The sequence below is a fragment of the Canis lupus genome, chromosome 11, assembly GCF_003254725.2.
Source record: "Canis lupus dingo isolate Sandy chromosome 11, ASM325472v2, whole genome shotgun sequence".
NCBI classification, from domain to species: domain Eukaryota; kingdom Metazoa; phylum Chordata; class Mammalia; order Carnivora; family Canidae; genus Canis; species Canis lupus.
The window spans coordinates 52,079,487-52,106,322 of record NC_064253.1 but is presented as its reverse complement, the minus strand read 5'-3'; the positions used below and the strand labels follow the sequence as shown (position 1 = coordinate 52,106,322).

Here is a 26,836-nt window from a genome sequence, read left to right as displayed (position 1 = left end):
TATGTGAATGTGGTCTTTCTCTCTCAAAGTATCTTATTGTGCTGTACTCACCCTTCTTGGGATGATGTGAGATGATAAAATGCCTACGTGATAAGATGAAGTGAAGTGAATGGTGGGGGCGTTGCGACATAGTGTTGGGCTACTACCAAACTTCTGATGGTCAGGAGGAGGATCATCTGCTTCTGGGCTACAGCTGACCACAGGAAGCCAAACCACACACAAGGGGGGACTAGTGCATAGATTGCTTTTTTCCCCCCTTACTGATTTCTCCCCATCCCAGTCCCTCAGGCCCTGTATTCCTGGAGAAAGTTCTCAATGTAGTTTGCTTACTGAAGACAATTGTAATTGTAACTTCCCAACTTCCCCACAAATAAGACGCAAACACACCATAGCTTCATGGTCAAATACAACAGCCAAGTAACCTGGCCTCCTCTGTTCCCTCTACCCTTATCCCTGAGCCTTTCCCACACCATTTTCTCCATATCCCTCCCTCCATGTCCTCCCTCCCCCCAGCCCATGAGTCTCCTGTCCCAAACCTGGGATTGGCCCTCGCCTGTCTTCCTGGATGGACTCTAGGGGAGTGAGTGTTGGAGGAGCTTGAGGCTCCATAACTCCAAGCAAACACTTTTATCAGTCTAGCGGATGCCAGCGAGATGACTACAGGGGATAGAATGGGGGCTTTCCAGACACCACCTTGGCCAGCGCCCAGGAGATGCTTCAGTCCCACCCACCAGGGACTCCATTCCAGCCTCAGCTTGGATCCCTCCAATAACAGAGTAGCCCTGAATTTCTACCCACTGGGAGCAGCCCTAGTCCAGGATCTCTACTTGCAGGGCCAAACAGACTGGAAAACTAAGAAGGAACCAACAGGCCATCTTCCTCTATCTCTCATTAAATTGTGAACAATAATGCATTTACTTATTCTCCCACTTAAAAAGTTGTTTAAATCCTTTGAAGAATCTTGCACGGTAGCTTGGCTAGACAGCAGGCAGGACAGTCCAGTGCCTCCGGTGGGGGGGCCAGGGTTTTCCACTCGCCTGTCTTTTGGTCCAACAAGTAGGCATTTGGGTTGATGGTGTAGTCCTTTGTCTGGACATCGCTGGTTGTGGTGACACCCCCGCACACAAACACTCTGCTGTCTCCAATGGAGCATATAGCATGGGACACATCCAAGGGGCAGTTGTTAGGCAAGAGAGGCACCGAGGTGGTCGTCTTGTTGGCCTTTATCTTCTGCAGATTGATTTCCACACTCTGCCGGTGGCTGTGTACACAGAGGATGTTGTCCTGATGGAAAGAGAGCAGGGGCCGGTGGTTGAAGTCAATGGGGAAGGTGATACACTGGACCACATCCCCGGTGTTGGTGTCAAAGCAGTCCACCACTCCAACTCGGGAGATATAGCCCTTCACCAAGCACCGGCCGGTGACAATGTACAGGTTCCGGTCACCCTTGGTGATCACGGCTGTGCCATCCATAGGGATGCTCATTTTTCCTGCCAGGCACCAGGCCTCCTTGCGCTCATCATAACGATAGATGTTGGAGACATACCGCCTTGGAGCAATGCTCCCACCCACTGAATACACCGTCCCCCCGCAGGTCACCATGGTGTGGAAGACAAGCCCAATTGGCAGGTCTGGCAACTTGGTCCAGGAGTTGTCATCCATGTCATATCGCCAAGCCGTCTTCAGCCCTGAAATCTGCTCAGTGGTACCACCAGAGATGTAGATGTAGCGACCAGCAGAGGTGGCACTAAGTGCTGCTGCCCTGTAGGGCATCTCTGACAGCTTCAACCACAAGTTCTCCTGGATGATATAGGCAAACACTCCATCATTGAACTTGCCATGGGCCTTTTGGCCACCCAGGATGACCACCGAATCAAGCAGGGCCCCTTTCCGTTGGTAGCTCAACAAGCTGGATGGCTTCTCCTGCTTTCGGTCCACAAGGACACTCTCAATGAGAGTTGCATGGGCTGAGCTGTTCTCCATGCCCATCAACTTGTTGCTGGCAAACATCAGTGTCTTGTTGGAGACGGCATTGAGATTGACGTAGTTGAAGAACTTCTTGAAATACTTCTCCCGCTCGTCCTTCCGGAAGTACACCCAGTTGATGAGTGCGCTCAGTGCCTGGTCCTCATTGAGCACATGCAAGTTTTCGTCTCGGAGCAGGCGGCCAAAGATGACAGGTGGACAGCGCATGAAGTGCATACAGCCCTCAGGACTGGCCCAATAGTGGAAGTTGTCACGAATGCCAGAGTAGGCCAAGTCTGATACCTCTTTGAGCTCAAACAACTCAGCCAAGAAGAGGTAGCGCAAGCAGTTTGCACGGCGGATGGACTTGATCAGGAAGTCATTACAGTGGATTCGCAGGCGTGGGGTGTTGAAATACTGGGCCCCGCGAAGGAGCTCCTCCACATTCTGCTCCGAGATCACCACCTTGCCACTGTAGAAGTAGTCCAGGAGCTGGTCCACCGTGGCTGGACTCAGGTAGTTGGGGTCAATGGTGATAAAGAGCTCATCGGTGGTCTTCATGTCATTGCTGGAGATGAGGCTCTTCACCAGTGGAGAGACAGCAGCCAGTACGTTGCGATGTGCAAAGAAAACATGGTGGTCCACAGTCAGGGCCATATCCCAGTACTCTTTGCGTTTCCTCTGTTTGTTCAGGTTCTGCAGCACAAAGCTGTTGTAGTTTTTCTCTGTGAATTCTAATTTCATGGTGCTTTGCTGGCTGAGGCAGAAGATCAGCAGCAGGTACTGGAGAACAGACTTCTCAGGTCTTTGGGATTCAGATTGATGGTTGTTTGCAGGGCAGTTGATCAGGGAGGAGGGGGGCTGGGAGAGAGAGTGATGTCATAGAATGGATGAGGTCATCACAATGCCAGACCCTGAGGCCTTTCTCACAGGCACAGGACCTTTCTCCTCTCTGATGCGTGCAACCTGCCAAGACTAGATACCCTGCCAGGACTTCAAGCCCTGAGTCCAGAGCTCAGGAGAAACTCAGAAGTGGATTGCAACTCTTACTTGGGGCTTTTAAAACTCAGTTCAAGGCTATTTCTGGAATGTTCCAACCAGTCTGGGTGGGGGTGGTATAGGAAGGGAAAAGAGGAAGCTCGGGGAAGAAAAGAGATTTTTGGATCTAGAAGAATCTTCCCACCTACAGGAGGGAAACAGGCCCAGAGAAGAGAAGGGACTTGCCCAAGATCACACAGTAGGTTTGGAAGCAGACCAGGGCTAGAAAGCCAAGTTTTCTAGAACTCAGTGTTCTTCATCTTTCCAGGAAGCTCCTAACTACCTAACTCTCCCCAGTCTCTGATTCTCAGGCCTCGAAGTACCTTTCTCTGCCAAGGCTCCTGGCCATCAGAGGAGAATTTCAGGCTGCCCTTTGCCTTCTGACCTTTGTAGCCATGGACACTATTCTCCTTTAAAACAGAGGAGAGGTAGAGGGCCCTGGTTGCAGCCGGGATACAGGAGTTAGCCACACCCTGGGGCATGGGAGGGCCTCTGAAGCCCTGATTATTTCAGTTCCACAGCCAACTGGGACCTTCTCCCCACATTTCCAAGGCTGTAGTCATGCAGCTGTGGGGGTTGTGGTGGGTCAGCTCTCTCCCCGTACACGTGTCACCTTGTACAAGTGGCTCAGACTCTAAACCTCAGTCTCTTCATCTGTGAGATGGGAGTGATGGTAACCACTTCGAAGAAGATTACGAATTTCAATGAGAAAATGACTAGAGAGTGTTAAGCACCATGTTTGCCTGTAGCGAAAGTTCAGTCCACGTTAGCTGCCCCTACTTTATTGATACCGTATTAGTTCCCCCAGCGCCGGTGTCCTTGGCTGCTCCCTTTGTCCGTAACCACCTGGCGTGGGCCGGTGGGTGTTTGGTGCTTGGGGGGCGGGGGCGTCTGGAGCCCGGCTGGAATCCCGCGCCCCTTCGGGCGGCTCCGCGAGCCTCGTCCGGCCACGCGGGGGAGCTGGAGGGCCGCCTCCGGCCGCGAGTCCCCGCCCGCCCCCGCGCCCGCCCCCGCGCCCGCCCCCCGCGGCGACAGGCCCGCCCGCGGCAGCGCCGCCCACGTTCCCCGCAAGGCCGCCCGCGCGGCTGCACCGGCCGGGGCCGAGCCCGGGAGAGGAGCTGGGGCGTCACCCCTGGGGGCCCGCAGGCTCCGCCGCCCCGGGGCGCGCGTGGGCTCCGCGAGTGCCCGCGGGGCGTCTCCGTACCGCCGGCGCCGAGGAAGGGCCAAGGGTCCCCGGAGCTCCCCCGGACGCGGCCGGCTTCGGCGGGGAGGGGAGGAGCCGGGCCCCACCGCGGCCCCGCCTCGGGGCGCCCCCGGCAAGGGCTCGCCTCGCAGGCCTCTGCGGCGCTGGCCAGGTGGCGGGAGAGCACCGGGGCCCCGACCCCGCTCCTGACCCTTAGCCTTCCTCGGCGCCCCTTCTAGGGAGGGTGGCCCCTGCAGCCTCCCCCTTTCCCTCCCCGCCTGGTCAAGTTAGCATTCACGTCTCCCTGCCGCCTTCTTCCGTTGCAGACCCGGCTTTTTCTTTGGGGATTTAGCAACTTGAAAACTATTTAAAAGTACTTACGTTTGGCTGCTGAGGCTGTTCCCCTTGACACCTGAACGGTACCGAGGCACTCAGTGTCTTGACATCTCTCTGCACAAGGCTGAAAACTTGTTTTCCCCATGAAAAGGAGGCTTGTTAAACGTCAGCCTCTCCACCACAGACTCGCTGTATGGTTGGGGGGCGGGTGTCCTCTGTTGTCTCCACTTGAGGATAACTGAGCTCTAAAGGCTTTGCCAGCCCTGATCTCGGGAGAGGTGGCAGCGATCTGGGTGCAGGTGAGACCTCTTGGTGTTGACTCCAGACACCTTTTCACTCCCCCTGGCATCTAGGCCTGCCCTGGTGAGGGTTGGCGGGCCTCACCTCCTGGGGCATTTCAACCAAGACTAGAGGCTGGGTGGGGTCAGGCCTGTTGTATCTGCCCCTTTGCCACCACACCCGGGAGCACTTTGGTGGAGGAGGTGGCTGTGCCCCCTTGCTTTTGTTTCAAGGGCCAGAACACCAGGGCAGGAAGGTCTCTCCAGTTAAGAAAGCTGGGCATAGGGTGTCATGGGCCTGAGAAGATCCAGTAGACTTAACTACATGTGCCAGACCTTGTGCAGTTGGACGGACTGCAGCCCAGAGTGGGGAAGGGCACCCAATTCTGAGAGTGGGGGGTGGCTAGAGCTTGGAGCCAGGTTCCTGGCTCCTTCCTCTGTCCTGCAGCTACAAAGGACAGCTAGCAATCTGGCTTGCCCTCTGCTTTTATAGAATTGTTGGAGTCGCTGTCTTGAAGAAATCCCTTAAAGAAGTGAAATTAGTGCCCACCTGCTCAGCCAGCTTTGTTGCCTGGCTTTTCTTCAGCCTGGAAAGCTCTTTTGGTCAGCTTTTTTCTTTCTCTAGCCAACTGAGGAAACAGATGCCAGACACTCAAGAGCCTGGCTGTAGGCCAGTGACCACCACCTGGTTATGCATGTGTGTTGGGTGGAAGGTATCCCTAGGAGCCACCAGGAAGTTCACTGACTGGTCACTCAGTCCCCGTTGCTCATGGAGGCTGCCCGGGTGTGGCCTCAGCCCAGTCTCTTTATTCCACCCACCCTCAGCTTCCTGCCCAGCTCAGGATTTGTGGCTTCCTCGGGGAGGGGACCCTAATATTCTAGCTTTATAGGGAACATCAGTTGACACATCACTTTGCCGGGAAGCCCTAAAGATGAGGGATATATCTTAACAATACACAGATTTGGCCTGGAGCTAGAAAGCTCAGGAACTCCATCTCTTTTGTACCGCTAACAACTGTCTTTCTCACTTCCATATATTTTCTTTTTTTTTTAATGTTTTTAAAGATTTTATTTATTTATTCATGAGAGACAGAGAGAGACAGAGAGAGAGAGAGAGAGAGGCAGAGACACAGGCAGAGGGAGAAGCAGGCTCCATGCAGGGAGCCTGATGTGGGACTCGATCCCGGGTCTCCAGGATCAGGCCCTGGGCTAAAGGCAGGCGCCAAACCGCTGAGCCATCCAGGGATCCCACTTCCATATATTTTCAACTGGCAACTTGTCTTGCATATAGTTTTGCTGTGGCCCTAATTCAAACTCATGGCATCCTAAATTTTTTAGTTCCACTGACAAATTCTCTCCTCATTTCTTAGCTCAGACTTGTGGTCCGTGGCCAACCCAGGGATTGGCTGCTCTTGGCTCACATGTCCACTTTAGTCCAATTGGCCGTGCAAGGGTAGGTCACATGGATCAAAACACAGCTGCCAAAGGGACACAAAATATGGGGGAGAGGTTGGAAGTACTCAGAGGCTTGAGTTACCTAAGACAGGAACTGAGGGTTATGATTATCTTGGTCACCGATTAAAAACCGGGCATGAATGACATGGAAGATATTACACAAAAGAAAAAGATTTTATTGTTGTCTTAGTATCCCTGGGTGAGAAGAAGGGCACAGCACGAGGCTGTGTTCACAGTGCAGCACAGAAGCACGTCTCCCGAGGTGGCAGCCTCCTAACTCCCCCCCTTGCTGTCTTAACACTTGGAGGGGCCGGGCTTTCAGGACACCCAGCTTGGCACTGGGGTTCCTCCCACATGGACCCTGTGCAATCGTTATTCAGGGGGAACTTTGTATAGTTGGAGGCCAAACATAGAACCAAATTGGCGACGCTAAGCCCCCACCCACATGGGATATCTCCCTGGAACATTTGGGCCTGTCCCACATTCCTGGAGGGAGCAACAGCACAGCTGCAAGCACAGCTGCCGGCAACAGGCCTGGGCTCCCGCCCTGGTGCGAGGGGAGGGAAGAGGCCCGAGGGCTTCCTCTGGGGGCCCTGGTGAGCTCACACTCACCCCCACACTCACTGACTTCATCTGTTTGGCCGCTTGGCCAAGAGCCCAGGCAGTGTGAGGGGCTTTCTCCCAGAACAGGCCCTGGGCCACTAGTGGAGGTGGGGGGAGGGGTGACGTCCAGGCCTGACCGGTGGCCCCAGAGACCAGGAGGCACACGCTGCGCTCTGACATGCCAGAGGATTTTAAGAAGGTGGGAGGGAAGCGAGGATGGTGGTAGTAGTGGTACATTGCTATTTAAAGGTAGAAAATGCAAGGAAGTGAGACTTTTCTCTCCATTTGTTCTTTGGCATTTCCATTAGAGAATTCCAGGAGGCATGCAGATGACATCATGTCTTACTACTGAGAAATCTCAATAATTCTGTGCAATGGAGTTCCTGCCTGTCCCCTGTTTCCAATGGAAGCTGCTTTATATTTACGTGTTTAAAGCTGTTTTACGTTACATTTAGATGAGAGTTTAATATTCTTAAATATCTACCAAAAGTAGATTACAGTCCATGAAGATCACATAAAATGAACTTCACCTCTAAGCATCACAAACATTTGGAATAGAAAAAGACCACGGATGAATATTATAAGAAATGTACAAAAGAAGTTTGCTTTAAAAAAAAAAAAAAGTTTTAAAACTGATTCTTTCCCCCCTAAGTCCAAATAATTATGGTTTAGGTAACCAACAGGGTAAAGGCTTCATATGCTAATTCCTTTGAGAGGCGTAAGTTCATACAGAGTTGCATATCCAAGTGTGTGTGCATCAAGAGACACTCACATGCATCACACACACAAACACATACACCCACAGGGACAGACACACAGCTGAGTTTTTGTTGTTCTAGGCACTTCGTATCCATGTCAAGTCACCACTTTCCCATTACATTTAATGAATTACTTCTTTGGAGGCAGGACATTTTCTTCAAAGAAGCCCTGGTTGACGACATTCCCGGCTGGGAAGTATCGGGCCACCACGAAGGAAGACCCGTCGCTGGCAGATGCCTTCCCCACTCCCATCTTCTTCGTGTTTTTCCACACCATGGCTGTGAAGTGTCCTGGAGGAGCACAGGCAGGGGGGGAGGGAAATGGGATAGTTAGCAGGATCTGGAGAAGGATGGTTCAAAGGATTCCCGAACTCCTGCACCGTCTTGTCAGGCTTCGGAAGTTTGATCTTCACACACACTGGTCAGAGGAAGGAGACCGAGAACGCTCTGCCTGCCTGACTTGCAGAGGCATCAGGTCCTCTCAGTCAGCCACACAGATGCTCCTCACCTCACCATTTGCTAGTGCCCAAAGGTTTCATGGTCTCCTGGAGATCACAGCCAAGCCGAGTGACCCCAAGAGTTAGGATGCCACCCTCCCCGCACCTGTCTCCCTCCCTCCCCTGACTGTATTCTTCAAGGGTCACCGATGATCTCCATGTGATCCAAAGATCACTTTTTGTCTCTCTCTTACTTGACATCTCAGGAACATTTAATAGAGCCAATTCCTCCCCTTTGTGAGGTACTCCCTCCCCTTTTGGTTTCCATGATGCTGCCCTCCTTTTGGCCTCTTCCTCCTCTTCCATTTTGCTGGTAAATGTTGGAGGGCCCTTGCACTATCCAAGGCTCAGTCCTGGGCTTGCTTTTCTTTACTTGCTGCATTCTTTAGGCAATTTCATTTATACCTGGCTCCCAAATTTATTTCCCTGGTCCAGATGTCTCCTCTGTGTTCCAGATACAACTACGTAACTTGACATTTCCACTTGGATGGCTCAAAGGCATCTCAAATGTTAACCTATCCAAACCTCACTCTTGATTTTGGTTCCCCTAGACTTATTCCTCTTCCTAGCTTCCACTTCCTTTAATGGCCTCTCTGCACACAACCCTAGGGTTGGTCTGTATTCCTCATTTCTTCCTCATTTCCCCCTGGACAACCCATCATTCAATTCTGAAGACTCTAACTCTAAAATATGTCTTAAGTCCATCCACTCCCCAAACTTGGGTCCCAACCATAAAGTTTCTCACGTGGGCCACTGGAATAGCCCTTCACTGGTTTTCCAGTGTCCACCTTTGCCTCCCCCAATTCACTTCCTCTAAAGGAGCCAGAGTAATCATTTTTAGACATAAGTCATAGCTGTTTACTAGCCCACTTACAAATCCTTTAATTGCTTCCAATTGCATCTAGAATGAAAGTGAACGCTTTGTCCCAATGGCCTCTTTTCCATCCTTGAATACGTCAGGTTATTTCCCACCATGGAACACTTGTACACATTGGCCAGTGTGTGGAACGCTCTCCCAATGACTAACATCTTCTGATCCCTTAGGCTTCAGACTGAATGTCACTTGTGCAAAGAAGCTTTTCATAATCACTTATTTCCTGAACACCTCCCTCCCAAGATCATCTTATCTCACCCTGTTTTTTCCCACAGGCATTCTTACCATTTGCAATGTTATGTGTGTTTGGTTTCTTGCTCATTTGCTTGGTTCCTTCATTCACTAGGCTATGAGACTCACAGGGGCAGGAATCAAACTGTTTTATTCACCAAAGTGTATGTACTCAGTACCCTGGCAAAGCCTGGCCGACTCCACATGAAAAGTGTAAAATAAACCTTTGTTGAATGAATGTGTGAATGAATGAAAAGGCACATGGAGGCACCATCTTGGACTTGGGTTCTCCCCTTACTGAAGCACAGGCCTTCTACATTTTGTGCTCTTTGAACCTTGACAAGTTCGAGCCCTCTCCAATTCCCTCTGCTCTGAGCCAAACAGCTCTTCTCAAGCTACTGCCTGACCCTCCGGACGCTTCTGTGGTTCACTAAGGTTCTCAGCATCAGTGTCCCACTGCTCAGGCTGCCTGACCCTCACTCACTGCTTCCTTCAAGATTTAATATAGCTTGGTTTCCAACTCCCCTTCTACTTTGGGGTCAAGAGTTGCCGTAATGTTTGCTCAATGACAGAATGACTCCTTCTGTCTCCAAGGAGTAGAGGTTGGGAGCTTATCCTTCCCACCTTTACTGGTTAGGACTTACAGAGATCTTTTGACAGGTCAATATTGACTTCCATAGCAGAATGGCATTCATTTGCTAAAGCAACACCGGAGAGATTACATTTCCTCCTTGAGGGTAGGCACCACACCCGTCTTATTTTATTTTATAATTGTTTTTTTTACAGATTTTATTTATTTACTTGAGAGAAAGAGAGAGTGAGAGAGAGAGAGAGAGCACAGAGAGAGAGAGAGGGAGAAGCAGACTCCTCACTGAGCAGAGAGGCTAACAGGGCTCAATCTCAGGACTCTGAGATCAGGACTGGAGCTCAAGGCAGCCTCTTAACTGACTGAGCCCCCCAGGTGCCCCCTCACCTGTCTTTATTGACCACAATATCCCCAGTGTTTAACACTGAGCTTGGCAGATAGTAGATACTCAATAAATATCTGATGAAGAATGGAAGAGACAGAGGAAAGGAGGATAATTGTGATCAGAGTGGCTAAGTTTCCCATAGGGTAAGAAAGAAAGAGGGTAACCATTTTACACCCATTTGGGTGGATTTTTTTTTTTTTTTTAAAGAAGAAAATAAGTATTGGTGAGGATGTGCATTTCTGGGGGAGAATGTGAAATGGCACAACTACTGTGAAAGACAGTATGGTGGTTCCTTAAAAAATAAAATAGAGAATTACCATCTCATCCAGTAATTCCACATCCAGGTATAAACTCAAAAGAACTGAAAGCAGGGACTCAGATATTTGTACACCAATGTTTACAGCAGCGTTATTTACAATAGCCAAAAGGTGAAAAAAAAGCCAAAATGTCCACCAATGGATGAATGGATAAACAAAATGTTATACATACACATATAGTAAAACATTATTCAGCCTTAAACAGGAATGAAATTCGATACATTCTACCTTGAGGATGAACCTTGAGGACATTATGCTAAGTGAAACAAGCTAGACAAAAGGACAAATATATGACTCCACTTACATTGGACACCTAGAATCACCCAACTCATAGACACAGGAAGTAGAATAGTGGTCACCAGAGCGTAGGGATGGGGAGGTGGGGAAGGAGGGACAGGAATGATTGTTTAATGGGTTCAATTTGAGATGACTGAAAAATTCTGGAAATGGACAGGGCCATGATTGTACAACATTGTGAATGTAATTAATCTCACTCAACTGTGTCCGTTTAAATGGTTAATTTTATGGTAAATATGCTTTACCATGAAATGAAAGAAAGAAAGAAGGAAAGAAAGGCTGGTATCCACACTCTCGCAACCCTTCAGGTGATATATCCTCCATTGCGTCTCACATATGGTAAGGACTGAATAAACATTCATTGATCAAGTTGTGTATTTTGCCCTACAGATGAACTCCATTTTCAGAAGTTTTAAATTTAGGCAATACTGTATTTATCTATAGCCATAGAAGATTTGAAGTTACCAAATCATTTACAATAATAACAAGACATAAACACTCATCAGTAGAGTTGCTGTGATAAAACCAAAGCAAGAACCAAAGGAAAACAAACCCCAGGTACAATTATGCTTCTTTTTTTTTTTTAATTTTTTTTTTTCAATTATGCTTCTTTATATCACTTATCCTGCAGCTTGTATTAACCACTGCCCATAAACTCTGCTGTTCACCTCAAAATAGAAGAGAAACACTTCTTGCCGATTCACCCTTGGTCCTCCTACCTTCGTGTCCCAGCTCCAGGCTTTCAGCTGCTTTGCCAGGTGTCACCACTTCCACAGCCTCTCTTTTCACTCAGGCTCAAGCCCTTTTTCACACAAGCCTTTTCTCTCAAGAGAACCCCATGCTTTGGCTATTGTCCGCCCACTCTCTCTGTTGCCCAGACAAGGAAGAACTGCCATTTATCCACTGGTTGCTAAGAAAACGATCACAAACACAACGTGAACATCGGCAGCATGCATGCCTGTGGAAGCCTTTTCCAAACAGATGAGACTAAGTGATTTTCCCTCTGGCCAGGGAGGTTTCCGTCCACAGAGATAATTAAGTATGGGTATTTAGAGATGAGCTAAAGGACACGACTTCCTTAGCAACCATCAGCTACGCAGTGGTTTCTAACTAAATCACTAACCGATTCTTCTTCCTTTTTTTTGCCCTAAGGGATCACATCTTCTTTACTGTGATGGACCCAAACTTCTAGAATGTACAGTTGAAAAACACATTAAATAAGTTACAAAAAACAAAAATAAGTTACAGTGTATTCTTGCAAGAGGATGATAATGTGCAACAGTAAGAATGACAAAGCTCTTTTTGTATTAATATGGAACAATCTCTAACAATCTGCTGTGTGAAGAAAGCAAGTGCAAAATAGATCATACACTAGGGTATAAAGAAGGGGAAAAGAGAACATAATGCTGGTATAAGATTAGGACAACTCTAGAATGGTACATAAGAACGGGTATCAGTGGTCGGAAGAGAAAGTGCTAGAGACCAGGAATGGAAGGAAGACTTTTTACCTTATACAATTTGCAGATTTCATGTCATGTAAAAGTGTTATTTACTCAGAATAAGTAAACAAACCAACCTACTCATTAAAAAAGAGTATATCAAAGGAATTGCAAGAAACTGCTTCTCTCCGCTCAGCACATAGCACAGAACTGGGCCCTTCATCACAAGATGCTGACCCAGTGTGGGTGGGGAGAGATTACAGGATATTTCAAAGGCTCTTTCCCTACAACATGGACTCAGGTCAAGGAATCTCCACACAACGGTGCAGCGAGAAGCAGCTCTGGGGGAGGTTGAGGCATGGGGAATGGGTCTGAGGATCTTTAAGTGTCTTACAATCTCTGAGAATAGCACCACTCAAAGCTGTGCTCTTATTTTAGGATCAGGCTCTGTCTGTCCCCAGGCACTGCCTCCTGACACTTGGGACAGCCTAGGGGCTAGTTGCTCTGAGGGGGTTTTCCTCTTTAGGGGTGAGAGATCTGGGGCAACGGGTTGGTGGTCAGTGATCATGGAAAGCCCATTCCCAGCTCGGACACTTGTGAGATTCCCACCTTGGGGCAGGAGCCATGGAAAAAGTATTCGATTGAGAATAGGAGATCTAAAAGAAGTCTCTTCTCTCTGGACCTCAGTTTCCTCCTCTGCAAAATGGGTAGAGCAAAGCCCCACCTACAAATGGTGTTGTGAGGCTTACGTGGCCGTGAACGCGGAGGCACTTTGTAATTGTCGAGTGGCACGCACACATGAGCAACGCTAATAACTTGCTCTGACACATGTCCAATTGCTCGTGAGTCTTGCTCATGGGAAAAGCAAATCCAGATGCTATGAAATAAAATGTCTTCTGGGCACTGAACTTTATGAAAAAGAAGACAGGTTCTGTGTACACATCCTTAATCACCACGAGGAGGTTGTTACTGTTCCCTCCCTCAGTCCTCGAATTTAATTGCCACAGAACCATCAATTCCCACTTAGGGCCCTGAGAGCAGCTTCCTTAAGCCCGGCCCTGGTTGCTCAGAGGAGAAATGGCCCCAGCAGCTGCTGCACCTCTGCCCTACCGTCCTGCCCACACTGATGCAAGAACCCCTGCCCCAAAGGGGTGAGCAGTAAACCACAGGAAACGGTGACTGGCACCGAGAAGAGAACAGAACGTGTCATTTCCTGCTTTGGAAGAAGACTCCAGAGGGTGAGAGGCCACAGTGGCTCCACCCACGGGTGGGAGGGGTAGGGTCGAGGGCTGGGCGCGGGCAGAGAGAATCCCCTTTTCGGTTTTCCCTCAGAGGAACTCCCAGGCCTTGTAACCCATCCCGGGCGGCCACGCTCTGAGTCGGCGGTGAGGAAGCCGCTGAGGGCCCGGAGGGAGCGCAGCCCTCGGTTACCCCTCACCCTGGAAGCCTCACAGAAAAGCTGGGTGGGCGCACACTAGCTCTCAGACGGTCCCCTACCGCGCTGTCCCTCTCCCTCTGGGACAGCAAGTCAACCCAAGTTCACGCAACTAATAGGGCTGGAGCTGAGAGCAGATCCAGGGGGTCTGCATTCCAAGCTGGAGAGAAAAGGTGAAGGGGGGGATGCCTGGGAGGCTGTCGAGTGGGGAGCACTTTGGAAGGAGGCAGGGGTAGGAGTGAGGAGGGAGTTAGGACCAGGAGGAGAGAGTGAGCAGTGTGGCCCTTTTCCTGAAGAGAGGCCTTAGAACCTTCTGGCTGCTGGAGCAGGCTGGACTGGAGGGGAACAAGACGGGCAGTAGGATGACCGGTTATAGCACTGCTTCTGGGAGGAGGCATTCCGGAACTTTTAAAGTCTACAGCCTCCTTGCGACACGCACCAGTCACCTGGAGAACTTGGAGCTGGTGGGGAAGGAATCCATGGCTCAGGGGTTTCTCAGATGGAGAAGCGTGTGTGCACGCATGCGTGCTTGCGTGTGTGTATGTGTGTGTGAAGTGATGGGGAAAGAGAGCATTGCCCTTTGGGCAAAATCGAAACCACAGAAATACAGAAGAGGCAAAACAGGAGGGAATTTTCAGAGGGTTAGTTCCTTTCCAAAGTCAGACACCCAAACTGCAGCCGTGGCCAGGCCCAGGCCACTTGGGTGACCCCATCACTCACCAGTCCCAGAGGTGAAGCCAGGCTGCTGGAAGTTGTAGTTCTTGATTTCACTGTACCATCTATCAGCCACCTCCTTTCCTGTATGGAAAAGACAGTGTTTCAATCTCAGCAGCAAAATCAGCAACCCACTCACTACTCCTTCCGCCTTCTCCCATTAACCCTAAACCACCCACCCTACAGTTAGATGGCTGGTAAAGCACCAGCGAGCTGAAACAGGATCTCCTGCCCAGGAGCGTATCCAGGCTGAAGAGAGAGTCTTGTTGGGGATCAGGAAGGGACCCGGGCTGGGGTTGGGGCACCTGCCCTGCCACTAACTTGCTCTGTAATCCTGGGCAAGGCCTTCCCTTCTTGGGCCTCTGTACACGGGTTGAATGCAATGTTCTCCAAGAGCTTCTAATGATGCTCTGGGTATTCCAGAGACTCCGCCCTCATCCCACCCCGAGTCTATCTCCTGAAACATCCACAGGAGGAAAGGCAATCGGGCTGGTGGGCCAGGGTCTCCACGGCAGGCAGAGGGGTCCCCACTGGGAACATCCGCAGGCCCAGCTAGTGCTGCTAGGAGAAAACCCACAGCACTTCCCTGGGAGCTGTGGACCTTAAGGCCACAGCAGGAAGTCTTGCTCTTAACTTTGATATGTACATAAATCACCTGGGGTGCAGGTTAAAATTCAGATTCTGACTTCCCAGGTCCAAGTCTGCATTTCTAACAAATTCCTGCAAGCTGTTGCTTCCCGCTGTGGGCCTCACCTGGGGAGCACTGAAACGTGGCTGAGGCCTGGGGCCTGCCACAGACCTATCAGTGTTCTGGAGGAGGGTCCCAGGCCTTGGTCTTTTGTAAAAGCGCTGCAAAAGATCCCAATGTGCAGCCCGGGGGATAAAGAGCCTGCGGGGACAGAGGTGGGGGAAACCGGGGCCACAGAGGGTGGCGACTGGCCCAGGGCTCCACAGAGGGAGCCAATGCGAGGCTGGGGCCCATCACTGCCACTGCCTGCCTGTTCCCACCCCTGCAGGGAACCTGCTCCCCCTGTTCCCACCCCTGCAGGGAGCCTGCTTCCCCCAGGCCCAAGCGTGGCAGGGAAAGGAGGCCGCAGGCGGGGGTGGGGGTTCCCCCCCTTCCTCAGGAGCATGCGCACGCCGGCACACCCCTCCTGCAGGCCTGCAGGCACTCCCCAGGGAACCCCCAGGAATGTCAGGCCCAGCAGGGAGGGAATAGTCATCCTCCCGCTGGGGTCTGGAGAAGACTTCAGAGGGCAAAGTAGCTCTCTCCAGCTTTTTTCCTAAAAAGCCACGACAGCACGGCCAGAGCCAGGAAGCTCAAGAATGTTTGGTCAGTGTGGCGGGATCACCACTCTAGGCTGCGACCTTGGATGGAGGGATTGATGGTCTCTCACTTTCTTTTTTTCGAACACGGAAAAAACTCAATTGCATTTTTCTGATGATAAGTTAATACACCCACACTTTTAAAAAAGAAAGCAAAATGTGAAGAAAGGAAAACCGTAGCTGGCCATACTCCAGAGGCCCCAGGATCAGACTGAAACTGCACAGAAAGGGAACCAGAAATGATGTGTCTCCCCCGCCCCCACTCCTCAGCTGGGAGCTCTTCGAAAGGGGAGGGCCGGGCAATCTGACTCATCTCTGTGTCCCTGGCACCCAGCGCAGGCCTGGCCCTGAGCCAGCCATCGGGGACACTGTGGCGAACTGCCGCCAGCCCCGGGGAGCACACACAGAGAGCTCCGGGGTTCTTTCCCTTCCTGGGCCTACGCACTAAAGCTGCACTGAGGAGGGTGCTGGGGCCAGCGGGGCCAGAATGGAAGATGCCCCGGGCCTGGCTCGGCCGAGGGGAGGGGGCTGAGAAAGCGACCTACCTGTCTGATCGTAGGAGGCCCATGCCAGGTTCTCTCCGCATTGGCCACGACTGGACTCCGGGCTGTGCTTGAGGATCCTCGTGCTGGCCAGGGCCTCTGAATACCTGCCGGAGTCCATGCGCTGCCTCAGCGAGGGCCGGCCCGGGGAGCCCCAGAGTACGAGCCCTCAACTGCCGGCCTGAGCTCCTTCCCTGCCCCGGGCTGGTGTGGGAACCACGAGCGTCACGCCAGATCTCTTCTGAGCCCCCACAACAGCCCCCTTTTACAGAGGAGCAAACCGAGGCTCAGGGTGGGAAGTGGCACAAGGGTTATTCAAGCCCGGCTGTCTCTGCGCCCCCAAACCCACACCCTTCTAGCTACCCCAGTGCCCCTCCAGGACTGCAGCAACAGCCCCACGAAGGGCCAGAGTCACCCCGGGGCTCTGGGGGACTCACTGCTGAGCCTCCCGGTTGAGCTTCTTGCAGAGCTTCAGTGGGGGGACGCCATGCTTCTGCCGGTACTCGTTGTGGGCCTTCAGGACCTCGTTATTAAACTGCTTGGAAGCTGTAATCATTTCAAAATGGAGAAAGTCTCAGTGCAGAGAAAAGACCCACCAAAAAAAGGGATGATGGCAGGCTTCAGAGTGACGCCCAGCTCAACCCTCAGAATATGGCAGTGGAGGGGAGCAGGGTAGGGGGTCAGCTGGGCCCAGGGATGAGGTGAGGAGGAGGGAGAGGCTGTGCCCAACTGGGCCGTGCTCTCAGAAAGGACACAGTAAAGAGGCTAGAGCAGGGAGAGAGTAAGAGGGCAGTGGCAAGGTCAACAGCGGACAGAAGTCACCCCAGTTTGGAACTGAAATGGAACCCCCTCCGTCCCACACTCTCCCTCCGTCTCCCCACCCCTTCCTCATCTGTCCATCTCTTCATTCATCATCTGTTCAGCAGCAGCCAGCCGCCCATCACCCACCCATCTGTTCCACTGCTCTCTGAGCGCCTCCTCCACGCGGGGTCCTGTGTTGGGTGAGAGGTCCAGAGATAAAGCCACCTTGTCCTGCCCTCAGAGGGCTCACAAACAGAAGCAAGACAGCCTAGTAAACAGATACTGGCAAACAGGGAGCGCCAGGGCCAAGGTACACGTGAGCACAGGTCAAGAGAAACTTGGAGAAAAGTAACCTACCATGGGCTGGGGGATCGGGAAGGTGGCCCCTGATTTGAGGCCCCAAAGTCACCCATGCAGGAGCCAGTCAGGCTGACTGCGAGGGCACTGAGCACCAACCTTAGGAATCTAGGGGGTGCTGCTCTGTGAAATGGAGGGGAGTTGGTGGGTCATGATTGAGAGCCATGGGGGCCCTCACACTGAGCCAGTCTCATCTGGCAGGGGCCTCTCCCTGAGGCTTGGCCATGGGCAGTGAGGGTGCAAAGTGTAGGGTGAACCAAGTGCCACCCCCTCCCCTACCACAGGTCATTCACCAGTGACCTTTCCTATCCTCTGCTCTTTGCATCCCAGAGGCTGAGGCTAAGATGAACCAGAGACTGACAGGGAGGGAATCAGTCTTCTTCCCTTCCCTGGGCCAGCTTCCCCATATCTCCTGGGGTTTCCAATCAAATCCCACTGGGTCTGTGAGGAGATGCAGGAGAAGGAAGTCCCAGGGCACCCCTTCAGAGAGCTCTGGGCTAAATGTGGCCCATGAGAGGTGAGGTGACTGCAGGCCATGCCCATGGTAGGTGGCAGTTGAGATGCCCAACAGGGCTCCAATCACCTGAAGAGTTAGGACTCTGGGGCCCAGCAGGGCACTTAGTGAGGTCCAGTCATAGCAATGTGGTGGGGGGCAGTGAACCCCTGGATTTGGGAGGTTGTGGCTAACATGCAGAAACAGGGGTGGGGTGGTGGAAACACTGTGAACGTAGGGGTGATGGGAGTGTGTGCGAGACAGAGGCAGAGCTGCCACCCAAACCCTTCAGGTCTTTGCGGCCAAGAGAGGAGCCAAACCCTTGTTGGCCTGAAAGATAAAGATTTCAGGCTTATGGGAGGGAGGAGGAAAAGGGAAGGTACTGTTTAATGGGCAGGGTTTCAGAGTTTCAACATGGGAAGTTCTGGAGATCTGCTGGACGACAAGGTGAATATACATAACACTACTGAACTGTATGCTCTAAGATGGTAAATTTTAGCTCCTGTGGTTTTTATCACAATAATAAAAAGGATTTGGGGTTTAGTATGTTAATGTGGTATTTGGGGAACGGAGTCACAGAGGTTCTTAGAGACTGTCTCAGGTGGGGATCCCTGGGTGGCTCAGTGGTTTAGCACCTGCATTCAGCCCAGGGCGTGATCCTGGAGTCCTTGGATGGAGTCCCACGTCAGGCTCCCTGCATGGAGCCTGCTTCTCCCTCTGCCTGTGTCTCTGCCTCTCTCTCTCTGTGTGTCTCTCATGAATAAATAAATAAAATCTTAAAAAAAAAAAAAAAAAGACTGTCTCAGGTATAAGCCATAGCCACTGGTGGGAACCTGAGGGGTTCTTGGTGATGATATGCAAAAGAGTCAGCAGGTAGAGTGGCAGCCAGAAACCCACCAGCTGGCGGGCAATGCACTGCTTGTCCTGCGTGAGCCAGTATCCAGGGGCAGAGTTTCCTGGGGCCTGGCCCCCGCCTTGTCTGGGAGGTGGCGACCATCTGAAGTGTGTCCAGAAGTAGTGACTAGGTGGGGAAGGGGCTAGAAATGGGGGTTTTATAAGGAAAGTTTGCAAGTACTAGGTCTTTTCGTCCTAGAGATAGGACTTTGGAAGACACAGAGGCCTCTGATGAACTCTGGGTCTCCATAGGGCAAAGTTGGTGGCAATGGGTGGGAAGGGCAGGATGATAGATTTTGGCTTAGTCTAAGAAAGATCTTTCAATCAAAGTTTTCCAAAAATTGGGGGACCCCCAGGTGGCTCAGCGGTTTAGCACCTGCCTTCGGCCCAGGGCATGATCCTGGAGACCCGGGATCGAGTCCCACGTCGGGCTTCCTGCATGGAGCCTGCTTCTTCCTCTGCCTGTGTCTCTGCCCCTCTCTCTGTGTGTCTCTCATGAATAAATAAATAAAATCTTTAAAAAAAAAAAAAAAAGCTTTCCAAAAATTGAAAGAGTGACTTCACAAGGTAATGAGCTCTCCAGACTGGGTGAATACAAGCAAGTGACTCTTCTCTAAAGGATTCAGGCACTGAAGGCCAGTCAGATGACCTTAAAGTCCCTTCATTTCTGAGATCCCATAAAGTCCTATCAGGGTGGGGTGAGAGGAGACAAGGGAATGGATGACCTCGGACTTCCAAGGAGTTCATAGCTTCTTTAAGGAGATGGAGGGATCACAACAGGTGTATGTGTCTGTGCAGGGGCAGGTGTGAGTGCACACAGTCAAGGTGGCAGAGGGTCCCCATCTGAGGGACAGGCTTGGCTAGGCCCACGCTAATGTCCCTTCCAGTTCCCATGTCCCCAGCAGGCCGTAGTGGGCCACCACAGGAAGTCATGGGACTGAGCAGCGTGGGAAGTCGTGGGCAGTGACCACCAATGTACTGGGGAAGGCTCCTTGGAGGAGGCAAGAAGGAGGCAAAGGGGGCACAGAAAAAGCCAGGGTGGACCTGGGAGCTGGTGGATCCAGGGCTATGGGGAGGAGGGGGACATCAGGCAAGCGGGTAGGTAGCTGAGGTGAAGCCAGTTTAAAGGCAGCCCTGCGTGCCGGGCTCAGGTTGCACTGGATCCAGCAGTGCTGTAGGTCCCGCGATCCTTCTGGCAGAGAGGGACATATAAGGCTGCTAAAAAAAACTAGGTCACTGCACTCCCAGGATGTGGGAAGTGACAAGAAACAAAAGTGAAAGTTCCTGTGCCCAATCTAAGCTTGGTGCCCAAAAGCCAAAGCTGGTCACTGTTGCCAGCAGGGCCAGTTTCCTGAAAGGGGTTGGGAGGACTTTCTGGTAGGAGAGCCTACCAGAAAAGGAGAGCCACACCTCTGCTGGCCCCAGGAGTCCCTGCCAACTCAGGCCAGTCCCCGCCCAGGCGGCTCCTCAGGGGTGGGCCTCGGCCTCAGGGAGGCAAGATATCACCTGTGAACACACCAGCAAGAGGCACACCTCGCTTCTGTAGGAAAAACCCAAGAACACAGATAAACATATAGATTAAAAGTCAAAGAAAAGCCACCCATCCTCCACAATGGGGAGGGGAGGGACAATGTCCTTATTTTGTAGGAGGGTACACTGAGGCTCAGAGAACTCCTACAGGCCCAGGGTGGCTGCCCAGAGCGAAGGAGGTCCTTTCTTCACTTGGTCCTTTCTTCGGGTGACCAACCGGGCCTGGGCATGATCTTACTTGCTTAATGCTGCCTGTTGTGGGGCCCCCATTACTATACCTTCTTTTTTTTTTTTTTTTTTCCGATAAAGAAATGGAGGCTCAAGAAGAGAAGTAACCTGTCTGAGTTCCCACAAGTGGGCCAGGCGTAGTAGACCCACGAAGAGGGAAACCCTGTCTTTAGGCCCATACCACCCCTCCTGAAGCCCGGGAGACAGAGGAAAGCACATAGAAGACACAGAGGTGTCACCAAATCGAGGAAGGGGAGGAAGTGCGGTGAGGTTGGGCCTGCCAATCTCTGAGAGGGAGGAAGGAAGAGGAGAAAAGAACTTTCTTAAAAGCCTCCTGAATGCCAAGCCCTTTATGACAGACCTGCGGGGGAGGGGGTGTGTGGGGGGGTGTGGGGGGGGGACGGGGGGGGGGGGACCCAGATGCAAATCCGGGGCTTGGGAGTAGCAGCTCCAGGGGACAGCTGTGGGGCTTCAGGTCAAAGCTGCCGGGAGGTGGAAGGAGCTGCCTGGGCCTGGCTCCCTGCGGCTGAGGGACGGAGTCCTGGGCTGTCTCCACCAGGGGAGGGGGTGCTGGACTGGGATGGATGGGGGCTCCTGAAGCTCCTTTGGGGCCCAGGCTTCTAACTGCCAGATAAAAACCCAGGTCGTGCCCTTCCTCCCTCTGGGCTGTCGGCTGGGACAGACTCCGCCCTCAGCATTGATCCTCTTCTGAGAGGCCTCCCTGGGCCAGTGTGACTCATTCCTCTGTCTCCTCCAGAATCCCCACCAAAGAGGCCCATCAGGGGTCAGAGTAGAAATCATGAACAGGCCCATGCTGTCCCCGTGGCAAGAGGCTGGAAAGCAACCTGGTCCCATCTTTGGGGCAAGATTGGTCTTGCTAGTTTATTAGGAGGAAAAAGTGTAAGTTGATTTAAAAAACAAAGCATGAGTTCCAAATGGGTAGCCTGGGTAGCTTCTGCTGTTTCCGCCTGGGTTCCAGGAAATTCGAGAGGTAAACCCCAGCTCTGCCTTTTACTAGCTGCATGATCTTGGACGAGTTGCTTAATCACTCTGTGCCTCATTTCTGCCACATAGAAAATGGGGAAGAACAGTTTTTACCTGACAGGGTTGTTGTGAGAATTAAATGAATTGATCTATGTAAGTGCTTTAGAACAGTTCTGGAATACAGTGAACAGTTCCTAAATGTCAACTATAATTAATATCATCACTATTGGGCAGAGACCCTTTGGCCTCTGGCCTTGGGAGAAAGTGCCCTGTCAAAGCCTAGATTATAGGGGGCACCTGGGTGGCTCAGTTGGTTAAGCATCTGCCTTTGGCTCAGGTCATGATCTCAGGGTCTTGGGATCAAGCCCTAAGTTGGGCTCCCCACTCAGCGGGGAGTCCACTTCTCCCTCTCCCTCTGCCCCACCTCTCTCAAATAAATAAATAAAAACAAAAAGCCTAGATTTTAAAGAGAGCAGGGATGATAGTATTTAAATCAGTTTGTTTGTTTGTTTGTTTATCTATTTATTTTTTAAATCAGTTCTTTGATGACTTTTTTCTGTACCCCTGGGCTGGGTGGGCCATTTTCAGAGTGAGTGAGAACATGGACAAATGATTGGAGGCCCCCCATACGAGTACCACGGGCGAGCACTAGGATGGGAGCCTTCTCATTACAGATGAGGAAACTGTGGTTTTGAGTTGGACAAGTGAATTGCCCAAGGCCACACAATGAGTACACATGAAAGTCAGATCCAAGAATGTCCCTCCCCTCGCCATCACCCTTCCCTCAAATCTTGCACACTTTCTACCTCACATCCTCCTCTTCCTGATGGCAAAAATGATGATCAGTGAAGAGCTGCCCCGTATCTGGCTGGGAACAAGGATGCGGGGGAGTGCTGGCCCCAGGCTGCCCCTCTGCGGGCAGACAAGAGGCCTTAAAGGACTGAAGGAGCCTGGGTAGGGAGAGGACTGGCTCAGGCCTGAGGAGTGGCTGCCCATGCTGCGACCCCTCAGGCCTGCCACAGGCCTGCGCAAGTCCCTGGCTCTCTGGGTCCTGGTTCCCCAACTGTGTGAAGGAAGGATGACATCTGTGATTTTCAAAATGTCTTTAAAGCAGGAAATCCTTCTTTGAACCACTCCCCACTGCCTTTTTCTTTCTTTTTTTTTTTTCAATAAAATTAACAGATGAAAATGGAGCTGTGGGGATGATCTGGCCTCTCCCCAGCAGAGGTGTGAGAGGCCTGCTTCCTGGGAAATTGCTGGCCTAGTTGGTCCCTAAAGGCCTTCTGCCCTGCTCTCCTCTGGTGCTAGGGGATGTGGGTGCAGAGACACTAAGATTCTTAGAGATAAATGCAGGGTGTGGAGAGGTCCCTCCAGGGGTGAGGAGCAGGTGGGGAGCAGGTGGCAAGTGATCCACGTGGTAGAGGGGAAAGCATACAGCTGGGAAGTCAGAAACCTGGGTTCAAATCCCAGTTTGTCCACTTACTGGTCAATGTGTGAATTTGGGCAACATACTCAACCTCTATAAACTTATAAAATTCATAATCCCTGCCCTGTAGTGCTAGTGCTATTACCAATGTTGGTAAAAAACGTTTAAAATACCTAGCTTCAAGTCAGGCACACACTAGGAGCTTAATAATTGCTAATCACTATTATTAGGGACTAGAGACTTCTACAGGAGTCCGAGGCCACTGCCTTTCTTCTCTGCCTCCATCACACCTGCTGCAGACTGAAGCCCAGCAGGGAGACGGGGGCTAGGAGCAGGTCCTGGGAATCTCTAAGCACTGGGCTGTCTTCGGGAATTTAAGCAGTGTCAGTTGTGTAGTATTTTTTCAGCAATGCCCCCAACCCCTGGCAGCTCTGACATATATCTGAAGTTAAAAATTAAAAAGAGATTGGCTCCTATGCTGTGATGAGGAAACTGAGGCCCTGCAGAGGCAGGGGTTGGCTTCCTACCTGGTCTTTCTGGAACCACATAAAGCCCCTGTGTGGATAAGTATCTGTAAGTGCCATAGGCACTGCAGGTACAGCTAACCCCAGGGTGGTGGCCTGGAACTTCAAGGCTGGGGCTGTGCTGAAGGTCCATGGTGCCTGGGTCACCCCGAAAGACCACTTTCTCTTGGGGACTCTAAGGGGAGCCCGACACTGTCCTGGGGTTCATAGTCTTTGGAGAGCCAAATAAAGTGCATGAGGCTGTGAGGGAGATAGGCCTGGATCACTGTTCTGGAAGGTCCCTGGGTATGTGTGGTGGGGGTGGGGATGGGAGTGATGCCTGCCTGAATCAGTCCTTACTCACCTCTGCCACTGCCCTCCTCCTCTGAAACCAGCCCGACTGGGCATCTCTGGTCCTACAAAGTGTCACCACCAACCTGTACCAGCCTCACACTGCTGGCCCTTCCCTCATGTTCACCAGAAGTCAGTCACCAAGTCCTCTTCTGGCTACCATCTCCAAAAGCCATCTGTTCGTCCTTTGCAGTCCTTAGATATACCTCTGTCATCTCCCTCCCAAGTAACTGCAGTCATCTCCCCTGACCCTCACCTCCACTCTCCCCATCTGATCCACCCTCTACCCTGGCACGACTTGGGCTTTCAGATCAATGTGTTTCAATGGCACCCAAAGTCCCAAGGTAAAATCCAAATCCCCAAGACCTTCCAGGAGGTTCAATGGTCACTCTGCAGAGGACAGAGATTTCTCTGTCCTCTGATCTCCTACCGCTCTCCACCTGCACTCACCTGGTGGCTTGAATCACTTCCCACCTCTCACCCTCTCACTGGAGCCTATCCACCCCCACCTCAATCAGCTCCATGATTCATTTCACCATCCAAATGAATACTGCTGAGGACAGAGGCCATGGCCTCCACAGCAGTGGGTCTGCAGCCGGCACACAGCTAACAGATGGGATGGAGGGCAGCGAGGGAAAGAGGAAAGGGAGGAAGAAAAGAGGGAAGAAGGGAGGGAGGGATAGATGGATGAATCGATTGAAGAATGGGCATTCAGCAGAGTATCAGAAGTTCTGGAAAACTGTTTCTTAGGGAAGAAGCCAGACACCACTGATACAAATGTAGCTTTAGAGAATTTGTGGATTTTCTCCTAAGGTACAGAGAAAGGAGCTGACTTGTCAAAATGCTTTTTCACGTCTGCCATGCTCTTGCTCCATCCCTGCCTATCATCCTGTTCTTGAACTACCGACTACTCCTTCCATCACCTTTCCATACTGGCGAGTATATGGCCCACCCTTTGTACAGATGGGGAAACTGAGACACTGAGAAGTAAAGAGCTTTGTTCAAGATCACATAGCCAGTGATTAGCAGAGCCAGGGCTGAGAAAGGCAGACCTGTCACGGCAGGTCAGGATGAAGGCCAGGGAAAGCCGCTTACTCCCAACACCAGTACTGCATGAGTCTGGATCCGGAGAAGAGATTCAAGGAGGGGCCCAGCCTCGCCCTCCTGAGAATGACAACCCCAACCTCCCCATGAAGCAGGGCTCCTGAACTCTGTTGAAGCCTCCTGTGAGGCAGGAACTGTGGGGGGATAGACACGCCCCCGCCACCAGCAGTGAGGAGTCTGGGAAAGGGTGGAAGTCTGGGTCAGTGTCCCAAGCCAGCTGTTGGGGCGGGGAGGCGGGGGTGGGGGTGGGGGGGGCTGCAGCAAACAAGACACTGGGTGGGGCGTCCCTCCTGGGGGGAAAGGGAAATCAGGAACTGGCTCTCAGGCTCCAGTTGAGCCTAGAAGGTTGGGGAGGATTTGCAACTTCAGGGAAGTGGGAGAGGCAGAGTGGGGGTGGTGAGCACTGGGAGAGGGGACCCAGGGGAGGGAGCAGGGTGCCGGCCTCCTAACAGCCGCAAGCGGAGGGAGGTCGGGGCTGAGGACCGACTCCCAGAGGGCCCGAGCCCCGCGGGGCGCTACTCTTTCACCTGCAGACAACGCGATGAAAGGTGTCAGGGAGTGACAGGCCAGGTCCGCATTGTCGAAAGGTCGCCGGGAAGGCCACGGTGGTGAGGGTGGGCAGCGACCGCTCAGACGTACAGGGGGAGCGCCGGCATGTACCCGGGGGAGCCAGACTGAGCCTGGCACTTAGCCTGGCACAGAGGGCGCGCTCCGGCGAGGAGGGACAACGACGGAAGGCAAGGATGCCCAGAGCCGTCCTGAGGAGGGTTGGCCGGGCGCTGGTTTGCAGCAAGAGATGCTGGCACAGTTTGGAGGCTTTTGCCATTTCTAACTCTGCTCCGGAGACAAAGCGAAGCCACGCCTGGGCCGGACGCGGAGCGCTAATCCCATCAGCGCCTGGAAACCCTCGGGGACGCGACCTCCGGCTCCCCGGCAGGGGCACCCTCCCCGGGTCGCGCCTCCCCTGCCTCGCTCCGGGGCCCGACGGCCGCCTCGGCTTCCCGGCTGCTCGGGGAACTGCCGGCGCGGAGCCTCCCGGCGCTTGGCCCCGCCGCGCAGCCGGCGCCCCGACCCCCGAGCCGCCCCCCGCCCCCCGCCCCGGCCCGGCCCGGCCCGGCCCGGCCCGGCCCCCGCGGGCTCACCTGACTTGCCCATGGCCCGCTCGGCGCGCTCCGCCGCTGCCGCCGCCGCCGCGCTCGCTGCGCTCTCCGCGCTCTCCCGCCCGCCCCGCGCCGCTGGACCGCGAGCAGGAGGCCGGGCGGCCGCTGCCCCTCCCCCCCCGCCCCCGGCGCGGCCCGGCCCCCGCCTTATAAGGCAGCGGCAGCCGCAGGCGGCGGCGCCCGGGGCCACCCCGCCGACTGCCCGGAGGAGGCGCCGCGCGCCCCACGCCCCACGCCCCGCGCCCCGCGCGCCTCCTCGCCCGGCTCGGGAGAACTCGCGTGGCGCTGGGCCCCCTCGACAGTCCAGCCCTCCAGCTGTGGATGGGGGCCCGGGCTGCCCTCTCGGGGTGAGGAGTGGGGGCGCGAGTGGGGGTGCGGAGGACCTGGGGCTTACTGTCGCGGCGCGAGAGACGAGAGACAGTTCCAGCCCGCATCTCCGGGGGCCGGGGCTCTCCCCACGGGGGCCTGACCCCCACAAACATCTCGGGCTCCGAGTGCACCCCCCACTCCCCACCCCCGTGACCCTGGGCTCCAAGGGCTTCTCGCTCTTTTCAGCTGGACACGCCCACCCTCTGGTGCGAGTCGGTGAGAGTCCAGCGCTCAGCCCTGACCCTGCTCTGACCTGTGGGTCTGTCCCTCGTGGCCTGGCAAACCAAGCCATGTCCCCACCCCTGAAGTTGGGCTCCAGACCTGTCTCTTCAACTCCCTGACTTCATCCCTCACTGCGGTCAAGCTAGACTTCTTGA

General features: G+C 53.0%; 2 protein-coding genes across 2 annotated transcripts; both read right to left on the bottom strand.

Annotated features, from left to right (window-relative positions):
- Positions 1 to 891: 891 nt before the first annotated feature.
- CCIN (calicin) lies at positions 892 to 3,432 on the bottom strand. The gene has a single exon (XM_025433129.3). The coding sequence runs from the start codon at positions 2,707 to 2,709 to the stop codon at positions 943 to 945; it is 1,767 nt and encodes a 588-aa protein (XP_025288914.1). The 5' UTR covers positions 2,710 to 3,432; the 3' UTR covers positions 892 to 942.
- A 2,978-nt stretch (positions 3,433 to 6,410) lies between these two features.
- On the bottom strand, positions 6,411 to 26,203 carry GLIPR2 (GLI pathogenesis related 2). Its single transcript, XM_025433134.3, has 5 exons — positions 26,073 to 26,203; positions 16,697 to 16,805; positions 16,263 to 16,366; positions 14,398 to 14,475; positions 6,411 to 7,907 (listed from the first exon to the last, which is right to left on the bottom strand). Exons 1-5 carry the CDS (start codon positions 26,083 to 26,085, stop codon positions 7,747 to 7,749), a joined length of 465 nt encoding a protein of 154 aa, XP_025288919.1. The 5' UTR covers positions 26,086 to 26,203; the 3' UTR covers positions 6,411 to 7,746.
- Positions 26,204 to 26,836: the final 633 nt, after the last annotated feature.